This window comes from Schistocerca nitens, chromosome 11, assembly GCF_023898315.1.
Source record: "Schistocerca nitens isolate TAMUIC-IGC-003100 chromosome 11, iqSchNite1.1, whole genome shotgun sequence".
Taxonomy (NCBI): domain Eukaryota; kingdom Metazoa; phylum Arthropoda; class Insecta; order Orthoptera; family Acrididae; genus Schistocerca; species Schistocerca nitens.
Window position 1 is genome coordinate 151,263,203 of NC_064624.1, and position 20,283 is coordinate 151,283,485.

A 20,283-nucleotide genomic window follows, 5' to 3' on the forward strand; every position below is an offset into this window, starting at 1 on the left:
ACAAGGGTCATGGAATATAACAAAAACAAATCATGATATTCTGATGGTGTTAGAGCCACCTGTGAATGCAGCCATATCAATTAACAGCTCTGTTGCAATCATTGCACAGCTATTTTATATTTGGTATGACTACCAACTAGCTGTCCACCAGTATGAGTCGCCACTGCTAAACTATGGCCTAGAGCAAAGTACACCAACATGTGGCACAGCATGGAAGTGAACATAACTTGCTCTATTTCAGTGGCTTCTTCACTGCATGAGACAAGTGGACCCACCACTCCACCACCAGCTTTCCCGAATGGGACCGGTCGTAGTTATTCTTACAACACATTTTCTGCTCGTGACTTATCCCAGACTCAGCCTACAATGTTACACCCAAATATTTTATTGACATGACTGTGTCAAGCACTACACTACTAATGGAGTATTCAAAAATTATGGGATTATTTTCCTATTCATCTGCATTAATTTACATTTATCTATATATAGAGTTAGCTGCCATTCTTTACACCAATCACAAATCCTGTCCAAGTCATCTTGTATCCTCCTACAATCACTCAATGATAACACCTTCCCGTACACAACAGCATCATCAGCAAACAGCCACACATTGCTATCCACCCTATCCAAAAGACCATTTATGTAGATAGAAAACAACAACAGACCTACCACACTTCCCTGGGGCACTCCATATGATACCCTCACCTCCGATGAACACTCACCATCGAAGACAATGTACTGGGTTCTATTACTTAAGAAGTCTTTGGGCCACTCACATACTTGGGAACCAATCCCATATGCTCGTACCTTAGTTAGGAGGCTGCAGTGGGACACCGAGTAAAACACTTTCCAGAAGTCAAGGAATATGGCATCCGTCTGATACCCTTCATCCACGGTTTGCAAGATATCATGTGAAAAAAGGGCAAGTTGTGTTTTGCAGGAGTGATGCTTTCTAAAGCCGTGCTGATGCTTGGACAGCAACTTCTCTGTCTCAAGGAAATTCATTATATTCGAATTGAGAATATGTTCAAGAATCCTGCAACAAACTGATGTTAAGGATATTGGTCTGTAATTTTGAAGATCCGTCCTTCTACCCTTCTTATATACAGACATCACCTGCACTTATTTCCAGTCGCTCGGGACTTTATGTTGGGCAAGAGATTCGCAATAAATGCAAGTTAAGTAAGGAGCCAATGCAGAAGAGTACTCTCTGCAAAACCGAATTGGAATCCCATCAGGACCTGGCAATTTATTTATTTTCAACCCATTCAGCTGCTTCACGACCTCAGGGATGTCTATCACTATGTCCTCCATACGGGAATCTGTACGAGACTCAAACAGCGGTATGTTCGTACGATCCTCCTGCATGAAAGATTTCTCAAATGCTAAATTTAAAATTTCAGCTTTCATTTTGCTGTCTTCCATTGCCAGGCCAGACTGATCAGTGAGTGACTGGATGGAACCCTTCGACCTGCTTACCGATTTTATGTAAGACCATTGAATGCTTTGCGCATCACGCTTTTTACAGCACCACGAATCTCTACTAACTTTTGCCTGTCCTCATTCTCCTGATCTTTCTTGTACTGCGAGTGCAACTGCCTTTGCTTCCTGAGCATTCTCTGAATTGCGCTGTTAAACCACAGTGGGTCTTTACTGTCTGCAACCCACTTTTTCGGTATATACTTGTCCAATGTGTGATTTACGATGTGTTTAAAATTTGCCCATAATTCTTCCACATCCATCGTACCGGAAGTAAATGAAGTCGATTCATTTACTAAGTGGGAAGCTAACAACTAGTTATCTGCTCTTTCTAGTAAGGATACTCTCCTAGCCTTCTTGACCGACTTTTTAACTTTTGTAACCATAGTCATTCCCCTCCATGAACCATGGACCTTGCCGTTGGTGGGGAGGCTTGTGTGCCTCAACGATACAGATAGCTGTACCATAGGTGCAACCACAATGGAGGGGTATCTGTTGAGAGGCCAGACAAATGTGTGGCTCCTGAAGAGGGGCAGCAGCCTTTTCAGTAGTTGCAGGGGCAACAGTCTGGATGATTGACTGATCTGGCCTTGTAACACTAACCAAAATGGCCTTGCTGTTCTGGTACTGCAATCGGCTGAAAGCAAGGGGAAACTACAGCCGTAATTTTTCCCAAGGGCATGGAGCTTTACTGTATGGTTAAATGATGATGGCGTCCTCTTGGGTAAAATATTCCGGAGGTAAAATAATCCCCCATTCGGATCTCTGGGCGGGGACTACTCAGGAGGACATTGTTATCGGGAGAAAGAAAACTGGCGTTCTATGGATTGGAGCGTGGAATGTCAGATCCCTTAATCAGGCAGGTAGGTTAGAAAATTTAAAAACGGAAATGGATAGGTTAAAGTTAGATATAATGAGAATTAGTGAAGTTCGGTGGCAGGAGGAACAAGACTTTTGGTCAGGTGAATACACGGTTATAACTACAAAATCAAATAGGTGTAATGTAGGAGTAGGTTTAATAATGAATAAAAAAATAGGAGTACAAGTAAGCTACTACAAACAGCATAGTGAACGCATTATTGTGGCCAAGATAGACACAAGCCCACACCTGCTACAGTAGTACAAGTTTATATGCCAACTAGCTCTGCAGATGACGAAGAAATTGATAAAATATGTGATGAGATAAAAGAAGTTAGTCAGGTAGTGAAGGGAGACAAAAAATTAATAGTCATGGGTGACTATATTCAAGAGCAGGAAAAGGGAGGGAAGGAAACATAGTAGGTGAATATGGATTGGGGCTAAGAAATGAAAGAGGAAGACGTCTGGTAGAATTTTGACCAGAGCATAACTTTATCATACCTAACACTTGGTTTAAGAATCATGAAAGAAGGTTGTATACATGGAAGAACCCTGTAGATACTAAAAGGTATCAGATAGATTATATAATGGTAAGACAGAGATTTAGGAACCAGGTTTTAAATTGCAAGACATATCCAGGAGCAGATGTGGACTCTGACCACAATCTATTAGTTATGAACTGTAGATTAAAACTGAAGGAACTGTAAAAAGATGGGAATTTAAGGAGATGGGACCTGGATAAACTGAAAGAACCAGAGGTTGTACAGAGTTTCAGGGAGAGCATAAGGGAACAATTGACAGGAATGGGGGAAAGAAATACAGTAGAAGAAGAATGGGTAGCTTTGAGGGATGAAATAGTGAAGGCAGCAGAGGATCAAATAGGCAAAAGGCGAGGGCTAGTAGAAATCCTTGGGTAACAGAAGAAATAATGAATTTAATTGATGAAAGGAGAAAATATAAAAATTCAGTAAATGAAGCAGGCAAAAAGGAATACAAACGTCTCAAAAATGATATCGACAAGAAGGGCAAAATGGCTAAGCAGGGATGGCTAGAGGACAAATGTAAGGATGTAGAGGCCTATCTCACTAGGGGTAAGATAGATATTGCCTACAGGAAAATTAAAGAGACCTTTGGAGAAAGGAGAACCACTTGCATGAATATCAAGAGCTTTGATTGAAACCCAGTTCTAAGCCAAGAAGTGTAAGCTTAAAGGTGGAAGGAGTATATAGAGGGTCTATACTAGGGCGATGTACTTGAGGACAATATTATGAAAATGGAAGAGAATGTAGATGAAGATAAAATGGGAGATACGATACTGCGTGAAGAGTTTGACAGAGCACTGAAAGATCTGAGTCGAAACAAGGCCCCGGGAGTAGACAACATTTCATTAGAACTACTGACAGCCTTGGGAGAGCCAGTCCTGACAAAACTCTACCATCTGGTGAGCAAAGTGTATGAGGCAAGTGAAATACCCTCAGACTTCAAGAAGAATATAATAATTCCAATCCCAAAGAAAGCAGGCGTAGACAGATGTGAAAATTACTGAACTATCAGTTTAATAAGTCAAAGCTGCAAAATACTAACGCGAATTCTTTACAGATGAATGGAAAAACTGATAGAAGCAGTTTGGATCTACTTCGACCTCAGTAGACACAATATTTTTGTCAACCGCAATGAAGACACCACCTCCTACGGTGTCTAATCTGTCTTTCCGATACATGTTCCAACCCTCACTAAATATTTCATAACTTCCTATCTCAGGGTTCAGCCATGTCTCAGTCCCAAGAATAATTTTCTCGCCACACGCTTCTTGGAGGGCAGTAAATTCAGGAACTTTATTCTGAACACTCTGAAAATTTACTGCTAATATCTTGATAGCTGAAGGGTCTTTACACTGAGCGCGTCCTGATTTCCCTGCCTGCACGTCGACTGCTGAGTGTTCATCAGGACAGCTCACACCACTGCGTAGCCTAAAAAAACCCCATGTGAATGCCACAAGTACTCTGCTACCAGAGTAGCCGCTTCCTTTGTGTAGTGCACCACTGACCTATATAGGGGGGTCCTACAATTCCCCACCAAATAGCGCAAGTCTAGAAATCTGCAGCCAAGACCGTCACAGAGTCGATGAAGCCTCTGGTTGAGACCCTCCACTCAGCTCCAAACCAAAGGACCCCGATCCATTCTGGGAACGATCCTGCAAATAGAGAGCTCTGCTTGCACCCCGCGTGCGAGGCCAGCGGTCTTGGTCAAATCCGCCAGCCGCCTGTACAAACCGAGGATCGCCTCAGAACCCAAGTGACAGGCATCATTGGTGCCGACGTGAGCAACTACTTGCAGATGACTGCACCCCATATGCTTGATAGCCACAGGCAAGGCCACCTCCACATCTCAGATAAGTCCCCCTGTCAGACAAACCGAGTGAACGTTGGATTTCTTTCCAGCCCTGTACGTTATTTCCCTAAGGGGCTCCATCACCTGCCTAACATTGGAGCTCCAAATAACCAGTAAGCTTTTGCCCCCATGTGCCTGCTCAGGCTCTGCTGAAGGAGCGGCCACCTGCCCACTGACAGGACGAATGGGCGAGGCCAGTCGGACAGCCTCTACATTGACCCTCTGCCTCGAGCGCGACAAACGCGTTGCAGTCTGCCACTCACCCTGAGGTGAGGTTGGCCCCAACACGCCGGGTTCTCTAGAAGGTGCCTTGGCGGCTGAGTCAGCAGACACAGCAAGTGACACCTGGGTTGTCTCAAGCGACGCGCCAGAACCTCCACCATCGCTACACCTCGAGGCAGCAGCATGAAGGCGGCTGACCGTGGCCAACAGCACGCTCAGCTGCTCGCGAACCGCAGCCAGTTCCTCCTGCGCCCGCACACAGCGCGCACACACACACCCTATCCATCCTACTGCTAATATCTAATGACTCCTCTCAAATACGAGAATACACAAGGATTTTATGTAATTAAATATGCAAGCGCACAAACACTTAGAAAGAAATTAAGAATCAAACTACAAAGCAAATATGGAAGCTATATATGCGACTCGCTACTGCACTGCTGCTGCACTGATACTTCACCAGCGGCTTAACTAATGATGATGGGGTACTAAATAGAATTGAGGAGAAAAGATGAAGTGATCTGCTGATACGAGACATACTAAGGAATTATCAATCTGGTTACTGGAGGGTAGTATGAGAGCAAACATTATAGAGGGAGACCAAGACATGTAAATAGCTCTTTGACACAACAGCAATTACCTATTAATGTGACTTTTTGTGGACTGCTTTCAGGTTACAGTTGTATTGAGAATCTAGCTTTTGTGTGAGCACCAAGTGCACAAACTCTGGCATGTAGGTAATGCACATATTTTTGCCAGCGTCAGTAATAGTACCACAATATCACATGACCTTTTCCAGTACATCCACCTCCTCCCCACTTGAAATTCCTGAGATGTAATCTTGGATTTTCACGTACACAGTCAACAGAATCTTATAGCAAGTGGATGCTCTGTAGAGTACAATGAAAACACTAGCAACCGGGGTCTATTTGCATTTATTTATTTATTTACATGTCAAGCTCCGTAGCACCAAATTGAGGAGCAAATCTCCAAGGTCATGGAATGTGTCAGTACATGAACTTACAACATAAAAGCAATAACAGATAAAAATAAATGTTCATGAACCTGAAAGAAAATCAGTACTTACATTTAAGCAAACGCTATCAGCAATACAATGAGAATCAGCTTAATTTTTCAAGGAACTCCTCGACAGAACAGAAGGAGTGACCCATGAGGAAACCCTTCAGTTTCGATTTGAAAGTGTGTATATTACTGCTAAGATTTTTGAATTCGAGTGGCAGCTTATTGAAAATGGATGCAGCAGTATACTGCACATCTTTTTGCACAAGAGTTAAGGAATTCCAAGCCAAATGCAGGTTTGTTTTCTGCCAAGTATTAACCAAGTGAAAGCTGCTTATTGTTGAAAATAAACTAATACTGGTAACAAGATATGACAATAAGGAATATACATATTGAGAGGCCAATGTCAAAATACCCAGATTCGTGAACAGAGGTCGACAAGAGGTTTGGAAACTCACACCACTTATTGCCCAACTGCCCATTTCTGAGCCAAAAATATCCTTCTAGAATGGGAAGAGTTACCCCAGAACATAATACCATACGACATGAGTGAATGAAAATAAGCAAAGTAGACTAATTTACGTGTCGAAGTATCACTCGCTTTATATACCGTTCAAATAGTGAAAATGGCAGTATTAAGTCTTTGAACAATATCCTGAATGTGGGCTTTCCACGACAGCTTACTATCTATCTGAACACCTAGGAATTTTAAATGTCCAGTTTCACTAATCATATGCCCATTCTGCAAGATTAAAACGTCAGGTTTTGTTGAATTGTGTGTTAAAAACTGTAAAAACTGAGTCTTACTGTGATTTAACGTTAGTTTATTTTCTACAAGCTATGAACTGAGGTCATGTTCTGCACTACTTGAAACCGAGTCACTGTTGCCCACAACATCCTTTACTACCGAGCTAGTGTCATCAGCAAACAGAAATATTTTAGAGTTACCCATAATACTAGAGGGCATATCATTTATATAAATAAGGAACAGGAGCGGCCCCAACACTGATCCCTGTGGCACCCCCCCCCCCCCCCACTTGACAGTACCCCACTCAGATCCCACATCACAGCCATTATCAACATTGTGAATAATGACTTTTTGCTGCCTGTTGCTAAAGTAAGAGGTGAACCAATTGTGAGCTACTCCCATTATTCCGTAATGGTCCAACTTCTGGAGCAATATTGTGAGATCAACACAGTCAAATGCCTTTGTTAAATCAAAAAATACACCAAGCGTTCAAAACTTTTTGTTTAGCCCATCCAGTACCTCACAGAGAAAAGAGAATGTAGCATTTTCAGTTGTCAAACGACTTCTAAATCCGAATTGTACATTTGATAGCAAATCGTGTGATATAAAATGATCAATTAACCTTACATACACAGCCTTTTCGATAACTTTTGCAAACACTGATGGCATAGAAATAGGTCTAAAATTATCTACATTATCCCTTTCTCCCTTTTTATAAAGCGGCTTTACTACTGAGTACTTTCTGGTACTTCCTACAAAGTGAATCAAGAACCCTCTCTAGCTTGAGCAAAAATGCTCTGAAGGCGGAGTTAGGGGACCTATAAACAACAGCAATTAGAAGTTTAGTTTCACTAAATTCAACTAATGCTGCACAGCTTTCAAATATCTGTTCAGTGCAGTGTCATGATACGTCTATGTACTTAAATGAAATACTGTCTTTTATGTACAGAGCCACTCCCCTACCCCGCAAGTAACTCCTTGAGAAACAGCCAGCTCAGGATTGTACTCTTGTGACAAGAGCTTGCCCACTACCATAATCTGTTTACTATATGCTACTTTCCTGTCTACAGTCCTGGAGTTTTACAAGAAGACATACCACATCTATAATCTGTCCTATTTGATGTGTATCATAAATGTTGTTCCTTGCCTTTCTCTTGACATCAGTAATTGTCTTTGTTCCTTGCCTTTCTCTTGACATCAGTAACTGTCTGAAGTCCCAGTGATTAATCACTTACAGAGAGGCATTTTACATTACTTTGTTCAGTATACATTTGCTACGTAACATATTGCTGTTTTTGCATAGTCTTTAATATCACCTTTCCATTTATATGCAGCAGGAAGTTCTCCATTACATATTGTGCAATAAATAGATTCATTGTCACTGTCATTACACAATTTCACAAATTTGTATTCCTGTTGTAGATTAATATTAAAACACACTGTTTTTGCCTATTCCTCAATGGTGAGATAAAAAATAAACAGAGATAAAAATGATAAAAATGCACAGATGAGTCACTTGACACATGAAAACAGAACAGACATATAGCCCCTGTTGTTTAGCAAAATTACTAAGTGAAAAGTTGTGGCATAACCTGTAACCATAACTCCCTATTGTTGTATGCATTTGTTCGAAGACTGGATGAGAGAAGCATGCAAGAGAATGATTAAAAATGTAATTTTACACATATAGGCCCAAAATTTAAAAAAAAATCCTCACCAGTCAAAAAATTCTCAAACCCCAGACAGCACAAAAAAGGCCTGTTTGGGCTAGTCTTCAGTGTATGATAGGCCTATCCAAAAGGTAGCAAAATTTCCATTCTGTTTTGTGTTTCTGTTGACAAATCAATGATTCTCCTGTTTGGTAGGTTGTTTCCTTTACTCCCATATTATTTACATTCTGCCAAAACCTTACATGCTATATTTATTCGTGATACATTTACTCAGTCTTAGCAAACACAACATGTACCAACCAGCATAAATTGCTGCCTTGAACATTATATTTACCTTTTCCAAACTCTTGGCGTGAATGTAGCATGAAGTTCTACAGCGATATTGAAGAACAGAGTTCACAGTAAAAAAAGTGCTGATTATAACTCCATAGTCCTAAAGCAAATTACATTCCAATATAAAATTTATTCATTTAATGATTTACACAAGACTTTCATTAATATTAGGTTTACATCCCTTTTCTCCTCGGAACAATTTTTCTGATTTATGCTCCCAAAAATTTAGCAAAAATATCTGTTTCATCATCAACGTCCTGCAGTGTATTAGTGATTGACTCAATTTCAGGACCATATTTATCATTCTGCTCCCTTTTCTTCATTGTGGAGTACCTAGGAGTGGAAGTTTGAAGATCTGCGGACTGAAGAATTGTGTGTGTAGTTGCTGGGTTTTCATTAACTATAAATATAAAGGGTAGCCAACCAAGGACTCCCTGATTTATAATTAACTAACACAGAAAAGAAAAGAATTGAATGAATGGTAGATTAATTTTGAACACAAAGAATTTTGTACAGAAGTTATGAATAATACTTAGAAAAACTGCTAAGGCACTGTATAATGTCTGCTTTTATCAGCATGCATAAATAAATTTATCTTTAGCAAGCAGCCTTTGCAATCACATCACAATCTTTTCAAAATGCTCACTGATCATCATTTGTTAACACATCTTGAAATGTATGGAAATGAATAGTGAATAGTGTTTTATTCGTCTCATAACATACAATTTCTAATCATATTATTAGTGTACAGGAGACAGGTCAAAAAAATGGATAACTTAACTTAGGCCTGATTGGTACAAAGAATTTTAACATTATTATAAACTTTTATTTTTCTTTCCTCCTTTTTGTGAAGGATAGCTACATTTACACACAAGACTATATGTAAATTTATCCTGCTCAAATGTTCAGTTCATCTTTCATGAACTCCCCAACAGTGTAGTAGCAGCGTTTGACAAGTATATCATATAGCTTTGATTTCAGTGTCTCTAGGTTCATACTCAGAACATTCTTTCCTTTTAGCTTGTTATGAATTTTCGTTGCCATATACTAAGGAGACTGCACATATAGGTTTAAGCGATTAGTGGGAAGCATAAAATTGTCTTTGTTTCTCATATTATATGTGTGATTGAAACAGTTTTTCTCGAATAACTCTAAATTGCTATGTAGAAAGATGATAATATCATACATGTATAAGGAGGGAACTGTTAATAACTGTTGTTTTTCAAATAGTAGGCAACATGATGTCCTTGGATGGGCAGTAGACTGATGACCACAGATGTTAAGTCCCATAGTGCTCAGAGCCATTTGAACCATTTGATGGGCAGTACACATGTTCCTTATTATTCTTTTCTGCAACTTTACTATGCGCAATATATTGCTTGAATTTCCCCAAAAAATAATACCATACCTTACAACTGATTGAAAGTAGCTGTGGTATGCAATTTTCCTTGTATCCATGTCTGTTGCACCAGCTAATATTTGCATAGCAAATGCAAAGCTACATAATTTGTTTAGCAGGTAGTCAACATGTTTATTCCAATTTAAATTTTTATCTAAGTTTAACCCTAAAAACTTGACAGAATCCACTTCTTCTATATCCTGATTTTTATGAGTTATTTTAATTTCTTGGGGCTTTGACTGTTTTGTTCTGAACTGGACCATGCGGGTTTTGGGGATGTTCAATCTTAATCCATTCAGTTGGAACCATGTTTCTAGTTTGTTCATTGTGTTTATTATGTAGAGAGGGATGTTTTTGGGCTTCTGGTTTTCAGTTAATGCAGATGTGTCATATGCAAATAAAATCAATGGAGCATTTATATTGTTCGGTAAATCATTTATATAGAACAATAACAAAATAAGTCCTAGAATCGAGCCTTGAGGGACACCTTGGGCTACTGTTTTCCATTTTGAATAGTAATTTGCTGCATTTGATGAGACAATCACTCTGTTTCCTATTTGATGAGTATGAAGTAAGCCAATTTAGAACATTACTCTTGTCAAGCTTATAGATGAGCAGTGCGTGATTTACAGAGTCAAAGGCTTTTGTGAGATCACAAAATATTCCTGCTACTTTATTATGGTTGTCTAATGATGTGCTGATCTTGTCGATAAACTTGTTAATTGCATCAGTAGTACTTTTGCCACGCTGGAAACCAAATTGGTTTTCCGTAATAATATCATATTTCTCCATAAAATTTTGAATCTGCATAGCAGCAGCGTTTTCAAACATTTTTGATAGGACTGGACGGAGGGAGATGGGACGATAATTCCCCATATCCTCTCTTGAACCCTTTTTGAGCAACAGTTTTACTTCTGCATACTTCAGTACCTCTGGGAAGCTTCCTTGTTCAAAGGATTGGTTTATTACTTTAGATAGTGGGTATCCTATTATTTTACACACAAATTTAAGGGCTTTTGCTGGTATTCCATCCCAACCTGCAGAATTTTTGTTTTTTAGTTTTAATATAATTTTTTCTACATCTATTGTTGAAACTGTTTTGAATTTAAAGAGGCATTCAGAATTATGATTTAGTCCAAAGGGACATACATTGTTCTCATAATCTGCAATATTAACCTCTGGTTTCACTACATTAATGAAGAACTCATTGAAGCATTCTGAAATTCTAGCCGGATTTACAATGATCTCATCTTCAAGCTTAATTGTACTAATTCCATGTCTAGAGGATTTGGTATCTAATTCTTGTTTTACAACTGACCACACTGCCTTTGATTTATTCTCATGTTTTAAGAATAATTTATTATGTGTCATTTGCTTTGCTGCTTTGACAACTTTCTTAAATGTAATTTTGTATCGTTTAACATATTCAATAAATTCAATTTTTTTATTATGTCTTGGTTCCTTATGTAGCTGCCTTTTCTTAGCACTGGAGATTTTTATACCTTTAGTGATCCATTTTAATTTTGTCATTTTATTAAAATAAGTCTTTTGTGGAAACATTTCATTGAAAACACTTAGAAAATCCCCTAGAAATGCTTCAAAATTTGCTGTGCATGAAATATTTTTTATCAAAGTGCCATTCTGTCTCCTTGAGCTTATCATGGAATAGAGTCAAAGTTTCTTGGTTGAAGATCCTTTTTACATAAGCTTTTTTACATGGGACTTCTCTACCTGCTCGGGGTAGCTCAATGAATAATGCTGAATGATCAGAAATTCCTAGATCTAGACAAAATTTATATCCATCTTCAAATTCATAATTTGTTAAAATATTGTCAATGCATGTAGTTGACTGAGTATTTTCTCTTGTAGATTCAGAAAAATTGAATTCGAAGCCATATTTTCTTTTTATTAAGGATTCAGTTGCAATGCAAACAGTTCATATTCATCCAGTGTGGTGGGATGGTCCCAGTTGATAATGTATTTCAACGTGTCCCAGAAAAGTAGTCCCAAAAGTCAGACTGAGTGAATATGGAGGCTTTCCATGCCTGTGTCCATAAAAATGGGATAATCCACACAATGACCCTATTCTCAAAGTATTCCTCAAGAAAGTGGAACACCTGTTTGGTCGGATGTGGTCAGGCCCCATTTTGCATGAATCACTCAGTGCACATTGATGCTCTAATGCTTATTGTTTGATGACAAACTTTTCAAAAATTATAATGTTTACTAGCTACTGATTCTTGCATGACATAAGGGCTCATTGTATGCCTGCTGCATATCACAAGCCTAAACAATAGCTTTAGGAGAATGCAATGGTTTTTCTTCATACAGAAGGGGCTTTTTGGTACCTCAAAATTGCCAGTTTTCTTATTCTCCAACACATTCAGATGGATGTATCCCTAACCAGTAAACCAGATGCAGCCAGCACCAAATCCTTCACTTATTGTGAGAATTTGGTCTGCAGTAAGCCCTTTATTTCATAGTGGTTACAGATATGACCCGGTGGCTTTGGATTTTGAATAGGAACATATGTGGACCATTTCTCAGTAGTGTATGCATCCTTGAACACTTCAAACCAGCCTCTATAGAAATTGTTTGGGAAAATTTCCTCATATTCTGCTGTATTCTTTCAGAAACTATGGTGACATCTTCAGGAGTAACTACAGCTGCCACTGGCCCAACATTTACATGCTGCCTCTCCATTTGAAGTTGATTAACTGATTGCTCTGAACTTTGGAGTATTATTTATAAGTACATTGTTTTGCTATGACAGTTCCATGTTTTGTAACTATTATTTCAAAGCTTGTGTATAAAGTTCTTACTGCTTTCACAATAAACATAATGTCTGTTCTACTATTTTCATGCTATTTAATTCTAATGTTAGCAAGTCCTTTGTTGGACACCTTGTATTACTACTGTTGCTATGCAAACTCTCCACATAATTTGCTACAGACTGCACTCTCAGTTCAGAATAGGTTGGCACTTCATTCCTATCTTCTGTCTGAAACATAAAACAAAGATTTTGATAAAGAATACAGGCTTGACTTTGGGAGGTGTATACTCAAATTATTCACTTAAAATTGCAATGGACAGAAAATAAATCCTTACAACAGTAAACTTCAGTTAGTCAAAGCTGACTATTTGGCTAATCACAACTGTCATTTCTTTGGCACTCTATAATTTAGTACATTACAACAATAGTACCACAAGCAATAAGTGGAAAACGGGTATAGACACATTTATGCTATCTGAAACGTTCCAAAACGATTAAAAAGAAGTGAAATAAGGCCCCTACATAAACAACAGTTCACTGTAGTAGTGCAGCATGACCAAGCAGTAGCACTTCACTACCTAGCTGCTGATGCATAATATGACACACACTCATTTCTAAAACTTGCTGGTAGATTAAAACTGTGTGGCCGACTGAGACTTGAACTTGGGACCTTTGTCTTTCACGGGCAAGTTTCACATCAGTACACACTCCATTGTAGAGTGAAAATCTCATTCTGGAAACATCCCCAGGCTGTGGCTAAGCCATGTCTTCACAGTATCCCTTCTTCCAGGAGTGCTAGTTTTGCAAGGTTCACAGGTAGGAGATGAGATACTGGCAGAACTAAAGCTGTGAGGATGAGACGTAAGTCGTCTTTGGGTAGCTCATTTGGTGGAGGACTTGCCTGCGAAAGGCAAAGGTCCCGAGTTTGACTCTCGGCCCAGAACAGAGTTTTAATCTGTCAGGTAGTTTCATATCAGCACACAGTCTGCTGCAGAGTGAAAATCTCATATTGCACATCTAGATGTAAAAAACTGTTGTGCTGAACAACAAGTTTTCCTTGGCTAGACAAAGATGGTTTCGACAAATGTGAACTGGTACAGTTTGTGCCGGTGCACTTCACAACTGGCTGTGTAAAACTCCTGAATAATATCCATACAAACGTTTAATGATGTATACACACACACACACACACACACACACACACACACACACACACACACACACACACACACACACACACACCAGTTTTCTCAGCTTCAATCCATAAAGCAAATTGTGGCCAAGTGCCTTGAATGTCAATGGAGTTGTTTTAACTTTTTGTGAACATAGTGCTCAGCCAAATATTCCATTTTATGCAAAATTGCACAATTTTGCCCTACATACTGCATCATTAACAGACAAATCTAAGAACTTTGCATGCCTTCTCTTTTCTTGTTGGTATGAATGTTGAACACATTTTGCTCATTTAAAAATTCTACACAACACTCCTTTGGACTGCATAGCTCTGGGTGAAAGATTTTCACCTTTCAACACACCCCAGTTACAATCTAACTGGGAGAGTTTTTTATAATAGTTTGCAAGTTGTACAAACATTCCTTTCCTTTCATCACATCTGTCAAAACATGTAATTAATCTCATGTCTTAAGTGGCCTTGATGCTCTTTCTAGCACTACCAAAGGAAGAGATGACCTGCCTGTAACTTGGTTGGCGTTCTTCCATCTCATTTGTCCACATTCAGATGTGTATTTAGAACATCTGACATGCTCAGTATTGGTCTGCATGTTTGGAAGTACTCCTTGACATGCATTTTTCTCACTCTGATATCAAAACTCAGTTCAGCCAATGTTGACATCTGAATTCCTGCTCTGTGTGACAATAGTTTAAGTATGTGTTCTCTCCCACTCAAATTTGCAGATTGTCCTATGGTAACTCTTCACCTGAATAACAACTATTCTGCATCTGTTTGTCATACAAATGCTTATCAAGCATTCGAAATTAATACTGAGGAAATCTTTTCCCCTTTTCTTTTTTCTAAATTTTCACACCCCATATACTGTACATGTATAACAGAGAAATGCACCACTATTACAGAATGGCATATTATGTCATGGCATTGAATTTTATAAGGAATTACATAAAACAAGTAAACAAATGGAAGTAAACAGTTTCAAATTGATTGTGAAGGATTACCTGTCAAGCACAACTTCACTTGAGTATGTAGAAACACAGAACTGTAGTGCCAGTTTGGATTGCATTAGTAGAGTGCACAAATAAACAAAATATTGTATAGTATCATTTCTTGCTAAGAATGACTTGTAAAAGTTCAAGAAATGTTTATAGTACTTAAGAAATGGGCCAATATATTTTTATACTGTGCAGTTATAGATACACAGCACCAATAAATAAATAAATTAATGGTCCTACACCACACAATATACCCTTTGTTTTTTTTATTAATTTTTTTTAGTTGCAAGCTCTCTAACAATATACACAGGCAGTAATTTCAGTTTAATGTAGTCTCACAGTGGGAGCAGCTTGGAATTTTTCACTTTTTAAATCACTAGCAGAGGTGAAGCAAGCAATAACAGAAAAAGAAGTAAAAAGAATTGCAAATACTGATGTTTGACCCTAAGGCCTTTTGCACCCTTAAACTGTTGCTTACTCTCCAAGCTTGCAACACTCACAAAAACAAAAACAAAAATAGTTATTCATAAGGTAAAGAGCATTACACATTCATTCATTCATTCATTCATTTATCATGTTCCCTAGACCCCACCAATGAGAATCCTCAGGGATATGTAATGAATGAATGTGTACATTAACATGAGACAAACAAAGCACAGAAATTCCATCTCTGTTACAAAAAATGGCTCTGGGTACTATGGGACTCAACTTCTGAGGTCATTAGCCCCCTAGAAGTTAGAACTAGTTAAACCTAACTAACCTAAGGACATCACACACATCCATGCACGAGGGAGGATTTAAACCTGCGACCGTAGTGGTCTCGCGGTGCCAGACTGCAACGTCTAGAACCACACGGCCACTTCGGCCGGTCATCTCTGTTACATATTGAGAACTATCACTCCACTGCTCAATGCTATTCCACCTTATGTCATTTACATACTTAGTTATATTACATGACTGCTGTTTATCCACTATTAGTAGTGTAGTATTCACTTAATTACTGTTCTCTCTTTCAAAGAAAATATTTTTACATCTATAAATACTGAGTCCTGTTTAAAGTGCATTGTTACTTGTTATAGAGTTTCATAAGAAACACTATTATCTACCATGCACATAATAGAAATTTAGATCCCCCAATTATGAAAGCCCAGATAATTTGCATTAACAGTGAGTAATGAGATGTGTTTTTAATTATTTTTTGAATTGGTAGGGATCCCAAATTTTTGGCTTTATGTTAGATGGGAGCCTGCTGAGTACCTTATCACCAGCATGCATAGCTCTATTCTCCACCCTGGACAACAAAGCAATGTCTGGTTGAGAATTATTTTCATGTCTTGTATTCTTAATGTGAATATCACAGCTCAATTGAACCTGATTTTCTTTATCAACAACAAAAAATGTTAAGAAGTAAATGAATAAGAATTCCAAGCTCCTTAAAAATACCCGTCTAAGATGTACAGTTATCTGCTTCACACAATATTCTTACTGGTCAGTTCTGCTGAACTTTATTTACTTTAATTGCACTGCCACAGAAGAAATCCCATAAGGCAGCAGGGTTAGAAATCATGCAAAATAAACCACTGATCTTGTCTTTAGGTCAACACAATAGGAGATGCATCTATTGGCATAGCATATTCAAACAGAGCTTCTTCATTAACTTATGTATGACCATTAATGTCTACTTGTGTTGTTAAAAAGTAATTATTGTTTGCTTGAAATTCCATAATACGAGTTTGTGAGAGGTTAGGACTTAAACCGTTAGCCGCAAAACACTTATATGCATATTAAGCTCTCATCTGAGATATGACTGCCAGGACTCAGTTTGGACTCTCAGTTAGTATGCTTGTGTCATCGGCAAATATTACAGTATTTGAACTGACCCTTGTAGTCAATGGAAGATCATTTATGTAGATTACAAAAAAGAGTGGGTCATGCAATGATCCTTGTGACAATCCACATGTTATGTTCACCCATTCTGAAGCTATTTTCATACCTGAGGCAGAGACTATTAGTGCAACTCTCAACATACTGTTAAGGAGATAAAATTGCCTCTGAGTAAGGGGGATGCTGTTAATGCCGTTTAACATTTTAGTTTGATAGTTGAGTTTCACAAGATGGCAATGATTGGACTAGGTGTAAACTGCTCTGATAAAAGTTAAGTAAAATGTGGTAATAATTGTAATGTGCATTACAAAAAAGTTAGGAAAGGTATCCAGGGTAATAGTTGTAAATAGAGGTTTCACAAAAACTGTAGCGGAACAAATATGATATTGGTAACGGTGGCCTACTCATAATCATATGCTGCTTGTGTAACAAAAACATGTAAAAAAAAAAGAACACCATTATCATATGAGACAAGGCCTCAATAATTCAAGCACTGCAAAAATGATGAAGTATCACAAATAAAAATGCAAAATAATTTAAAAGTCGACAAAAGTAATAGTTTTGTAACATTTAGCTCATGTGTAACAGAGAAATACTCTACATTGAAAAAAAAATGAAAAAGTACAATTTAGAAAAAGATTGCGTGGCAATAGCAGATGAGGCACGATATTTTACATATATCTGAAATGAAACCAATAAAAAGTTTGTACTTGGGAATGTAGAAGATAGCACCAATGTGTTAAGACTCATGTGTAAAAGTGAGCCTTCGAAAACAAATACACAATCTTCAAAAAACAATTCTGCAGTCACCCAAAAATGAATACATCAAGTCAAAATATTCAAGTCAAAATATTCAGAGACAAGCATGCAATGTTTCAAACTTTGTATCAAAGTCTGCTAAAGAGATGTCAGGTGTTGTTAAGCATGGGGTAAAATTCAGAAATGTGATAAGCACTGTAGAAAAAGAATGTGTCAATGCTGTTGTAAACCTTCTTGATCACAACAGTTATGAAAAGGCTAGTTTTGCAATGCATGGGCAATAACTGATTGGATCTAGTAAGAAGAGAATAACATCAGATACACTCCTGGAAATGGAAAAAAGAACACATTGACACCGGTGTGTCAGACCCACCATACTTGCTCCGGACACTGCGAGAGGGCTGTACAAGCAATGATCACACGCACGGCACAGCGGACGCACCAGGAACTGCGGTGTTGGCCATCGAATGGCACCGCCGCCGTCAGTGTCAGCCAGTTGGCCGTGGCATACGGAGCTGCATCGCAGTCTTTAACACTGGTAGCATGCCGCGACAGCGTGGACGTGAACCGTATGTGCAGTTGACGGACTTTGAGCGAGGGCGTATAGTGGGCATGCGGGAGGCCGGGTGGACGTACCGCCGAATTGCTCAACACGTGGGGCGTGAGGTCTCCACAGTACATCGATGTTGTCGCCAGTGGTCGGCGGAAGGTGCACGTGCCCGTCGACCTGGGACCGGACCGCAGCGACGCACGGATGCACGCCAAGACCGTAGGATCCTACGCAGTGCCGTAGGGGACTGCACCGCCACTTCCCAGCAAATTAGGGACACTGTTGCTCCTGGGGTATCGGCGAGGACCATTCGCAACCGTCTCCATGAAGCTGGGCTACGGTCCCGCACACCGTTAGGCCGTCTTCCGCTCACGCCCCAACATCGTGCAGCCCGCCTCCAGTGGTGTCGCGACAGGCGTGAATGGAGGGACGAATGGAGACGTGTCGTCTTCAGCGATGAGAGTCGCTTCTGCCTCGGTGCCAATGATGGTCGTATGCGTGTTTGGCGCCGTGCAGGTGAGCGCCACAATCAGGACTGCATACGACCGAGGCACACAGGGCCAACACCCGGCATCATGGTGTGGGGAGCGATCTCCTACACTGGCCGTACACCACTGGTGATCGTCGAGGGGACACTGAATAGTGCACGGTACATCCAAACCGTCATCGAACCCATCGTTCTACCATTCCTAGACCGGCAAGGGAACTTGCTGTTCCAACAGGACAATGCACGTCCGCATGTATCCCGTGCCACCCAACGTGCTCTAGAAGGTGTAAGTCAACTACCCTGGCCAGCAAGATCTCCGGATCTGTCCGCCAATGAGCATGTTTGGGACTGGATGAAGCGTCGTCTCACGCGGTCTGCACGTCCAGCACGAACGCTGGTCCAACTGAGGCGCCAGGTGGAAATGGCATGGCAAGCCGTTCCACAGGACTACGTCCTGCATCTCTACGATCGTCTCCATGGGAGAATAGCAGCCTGCATTGCTGCGAAAGGTGGATATACACTGTACTAGTGCCGACATTATGCATGCTCTGTTGCCTGTGTCTATGTGCCTGTGGTTCTGTCAGTGTGATCATGTGATGTATCTGACCCCAGGAATGTGTCAATAAAGTTTCCCCTTCCTGGGACAATGAATTCACGGTGTTCTTATTTCAATTTCCAGGAGTGTATAAACAAAGCTGTTGATGAAATAGTGTGCTAGAGCAGCTGTAAAAACAAACAAGCCATTACCTTAAATGCTCACATGCAGAGAAACTAGTGAAATGGGCTAATTTTCCAAACTTCATCTGGCCCAATATTAACATGCAGAGCAAGTATTCAACTCACCTTTACCTTGCAACCAAACTACAGGATCTTCCATTTTTCTGACCATTGCACACGTGGTGCAGTAGATGGTGAGCAACAGCAATGAGGAGATGTGCAACATAAATGAAAGTAGATAGGCTTGTTGCTACATCTGAAAGATGATGTCTGTTCCGATTTTGGGACAGTCACATAGGAGTGATGCCAGTAGCACCAGCTTGCTTTAAATACACGCTATAATGGTCCCGAGCATTAATTACCTTTGAGATTGAACATGGTGAAATGATGTTAGTCTAGAATGCCTTTAAGGTGACAAAGGTGCCACCATTAACACCTCATGAACAAGGTCATTTAATAGGGTTATGGGAAGCTAGATGGTAGTCTACATTGTTGCAGAAAGACATGACAGGAATGTAGCCACTGTACATTATTGCTGGCAGCAGTGGCCACGAGAACGTACAGTTGCAAGAAGACGGGCTCCTGATGGCCACACAGCACTACCCAGAGGGAAGACCGTCACGTTTGGCATACGGCTCTAGAGCATTGTATTGCATTTGCAATAGCAATATGAGCAGCAGTTGGCACCACAGTGACACAGTGAACTGTTACAAATCAGTTACTTTGAGAACAGCTCCAAGCCAGACGTCCTGTAGCACACATTCCACTGATCCCAAACCGACACCATTTGCGACTGCAGTGGTGTCAAG

At 39.8% G+C, this 20,283-nt stretch overlaps 2 protein-coding genes and 1 long non-coding RNA gene across 26 annotated transcripts in view; 2 read left to right on the plus strand and 1 right to left on the minus strand.

Annotated features, from left to right (window-relative positions):
- LOC126213457 (ras-related protein Rab-18-like) overlaps positions 1-20,283 on the plus strand; it is a 289,633-nt gene that overhangs the window by 123,491 nt on the left and 145,859 nt on the right. The window lies entirely within an intron of this gene.
- Positions 1-20,283, minus strand: part of LOC126213454 (uncharacterized) — a 449,182-nt gene that overhangs the window by 56,992 nt on the left and 371,907 nt on the right. For 12 of the 24 annotated variants that reach the window (XM_049941223.1, XM_049941221.1, XM_049941222.1 and 9 more), the window contains one exon: positions 8,785-13,121. The exons of 5 other annotated variants lie outside the window; for them this stretch is intronic. In XM_049941223.1, coding sequence (XP_049797180.1) covers positions 10,553-11,782 — 1,230 coding nt within the window. In that variant the 5' untranslated portion in view covers positions 11,783-13,121 and the 3' untranslated portion in view covers positions 8,785-10,552. Of the gene's footprint in view, positions 1-8,784; positions 13,122-20,283 lie in introns of those variants that run through there. 7 more of the 24 variants (XM_049941219.1, XM_049941225.1, XM_049941227.1 and 4 more) reach the window with 2 other exon arrangements.
- The window catches only part of LOC126213459 (uncharacterized), a 144,043-nt gene that overhangs the window by 39,667 nt on the left and 84,093 nt on the right, over positions 1-20,283 (plus strand). The gene's annotated exons all lie outside the window — the stretch shown is intronic.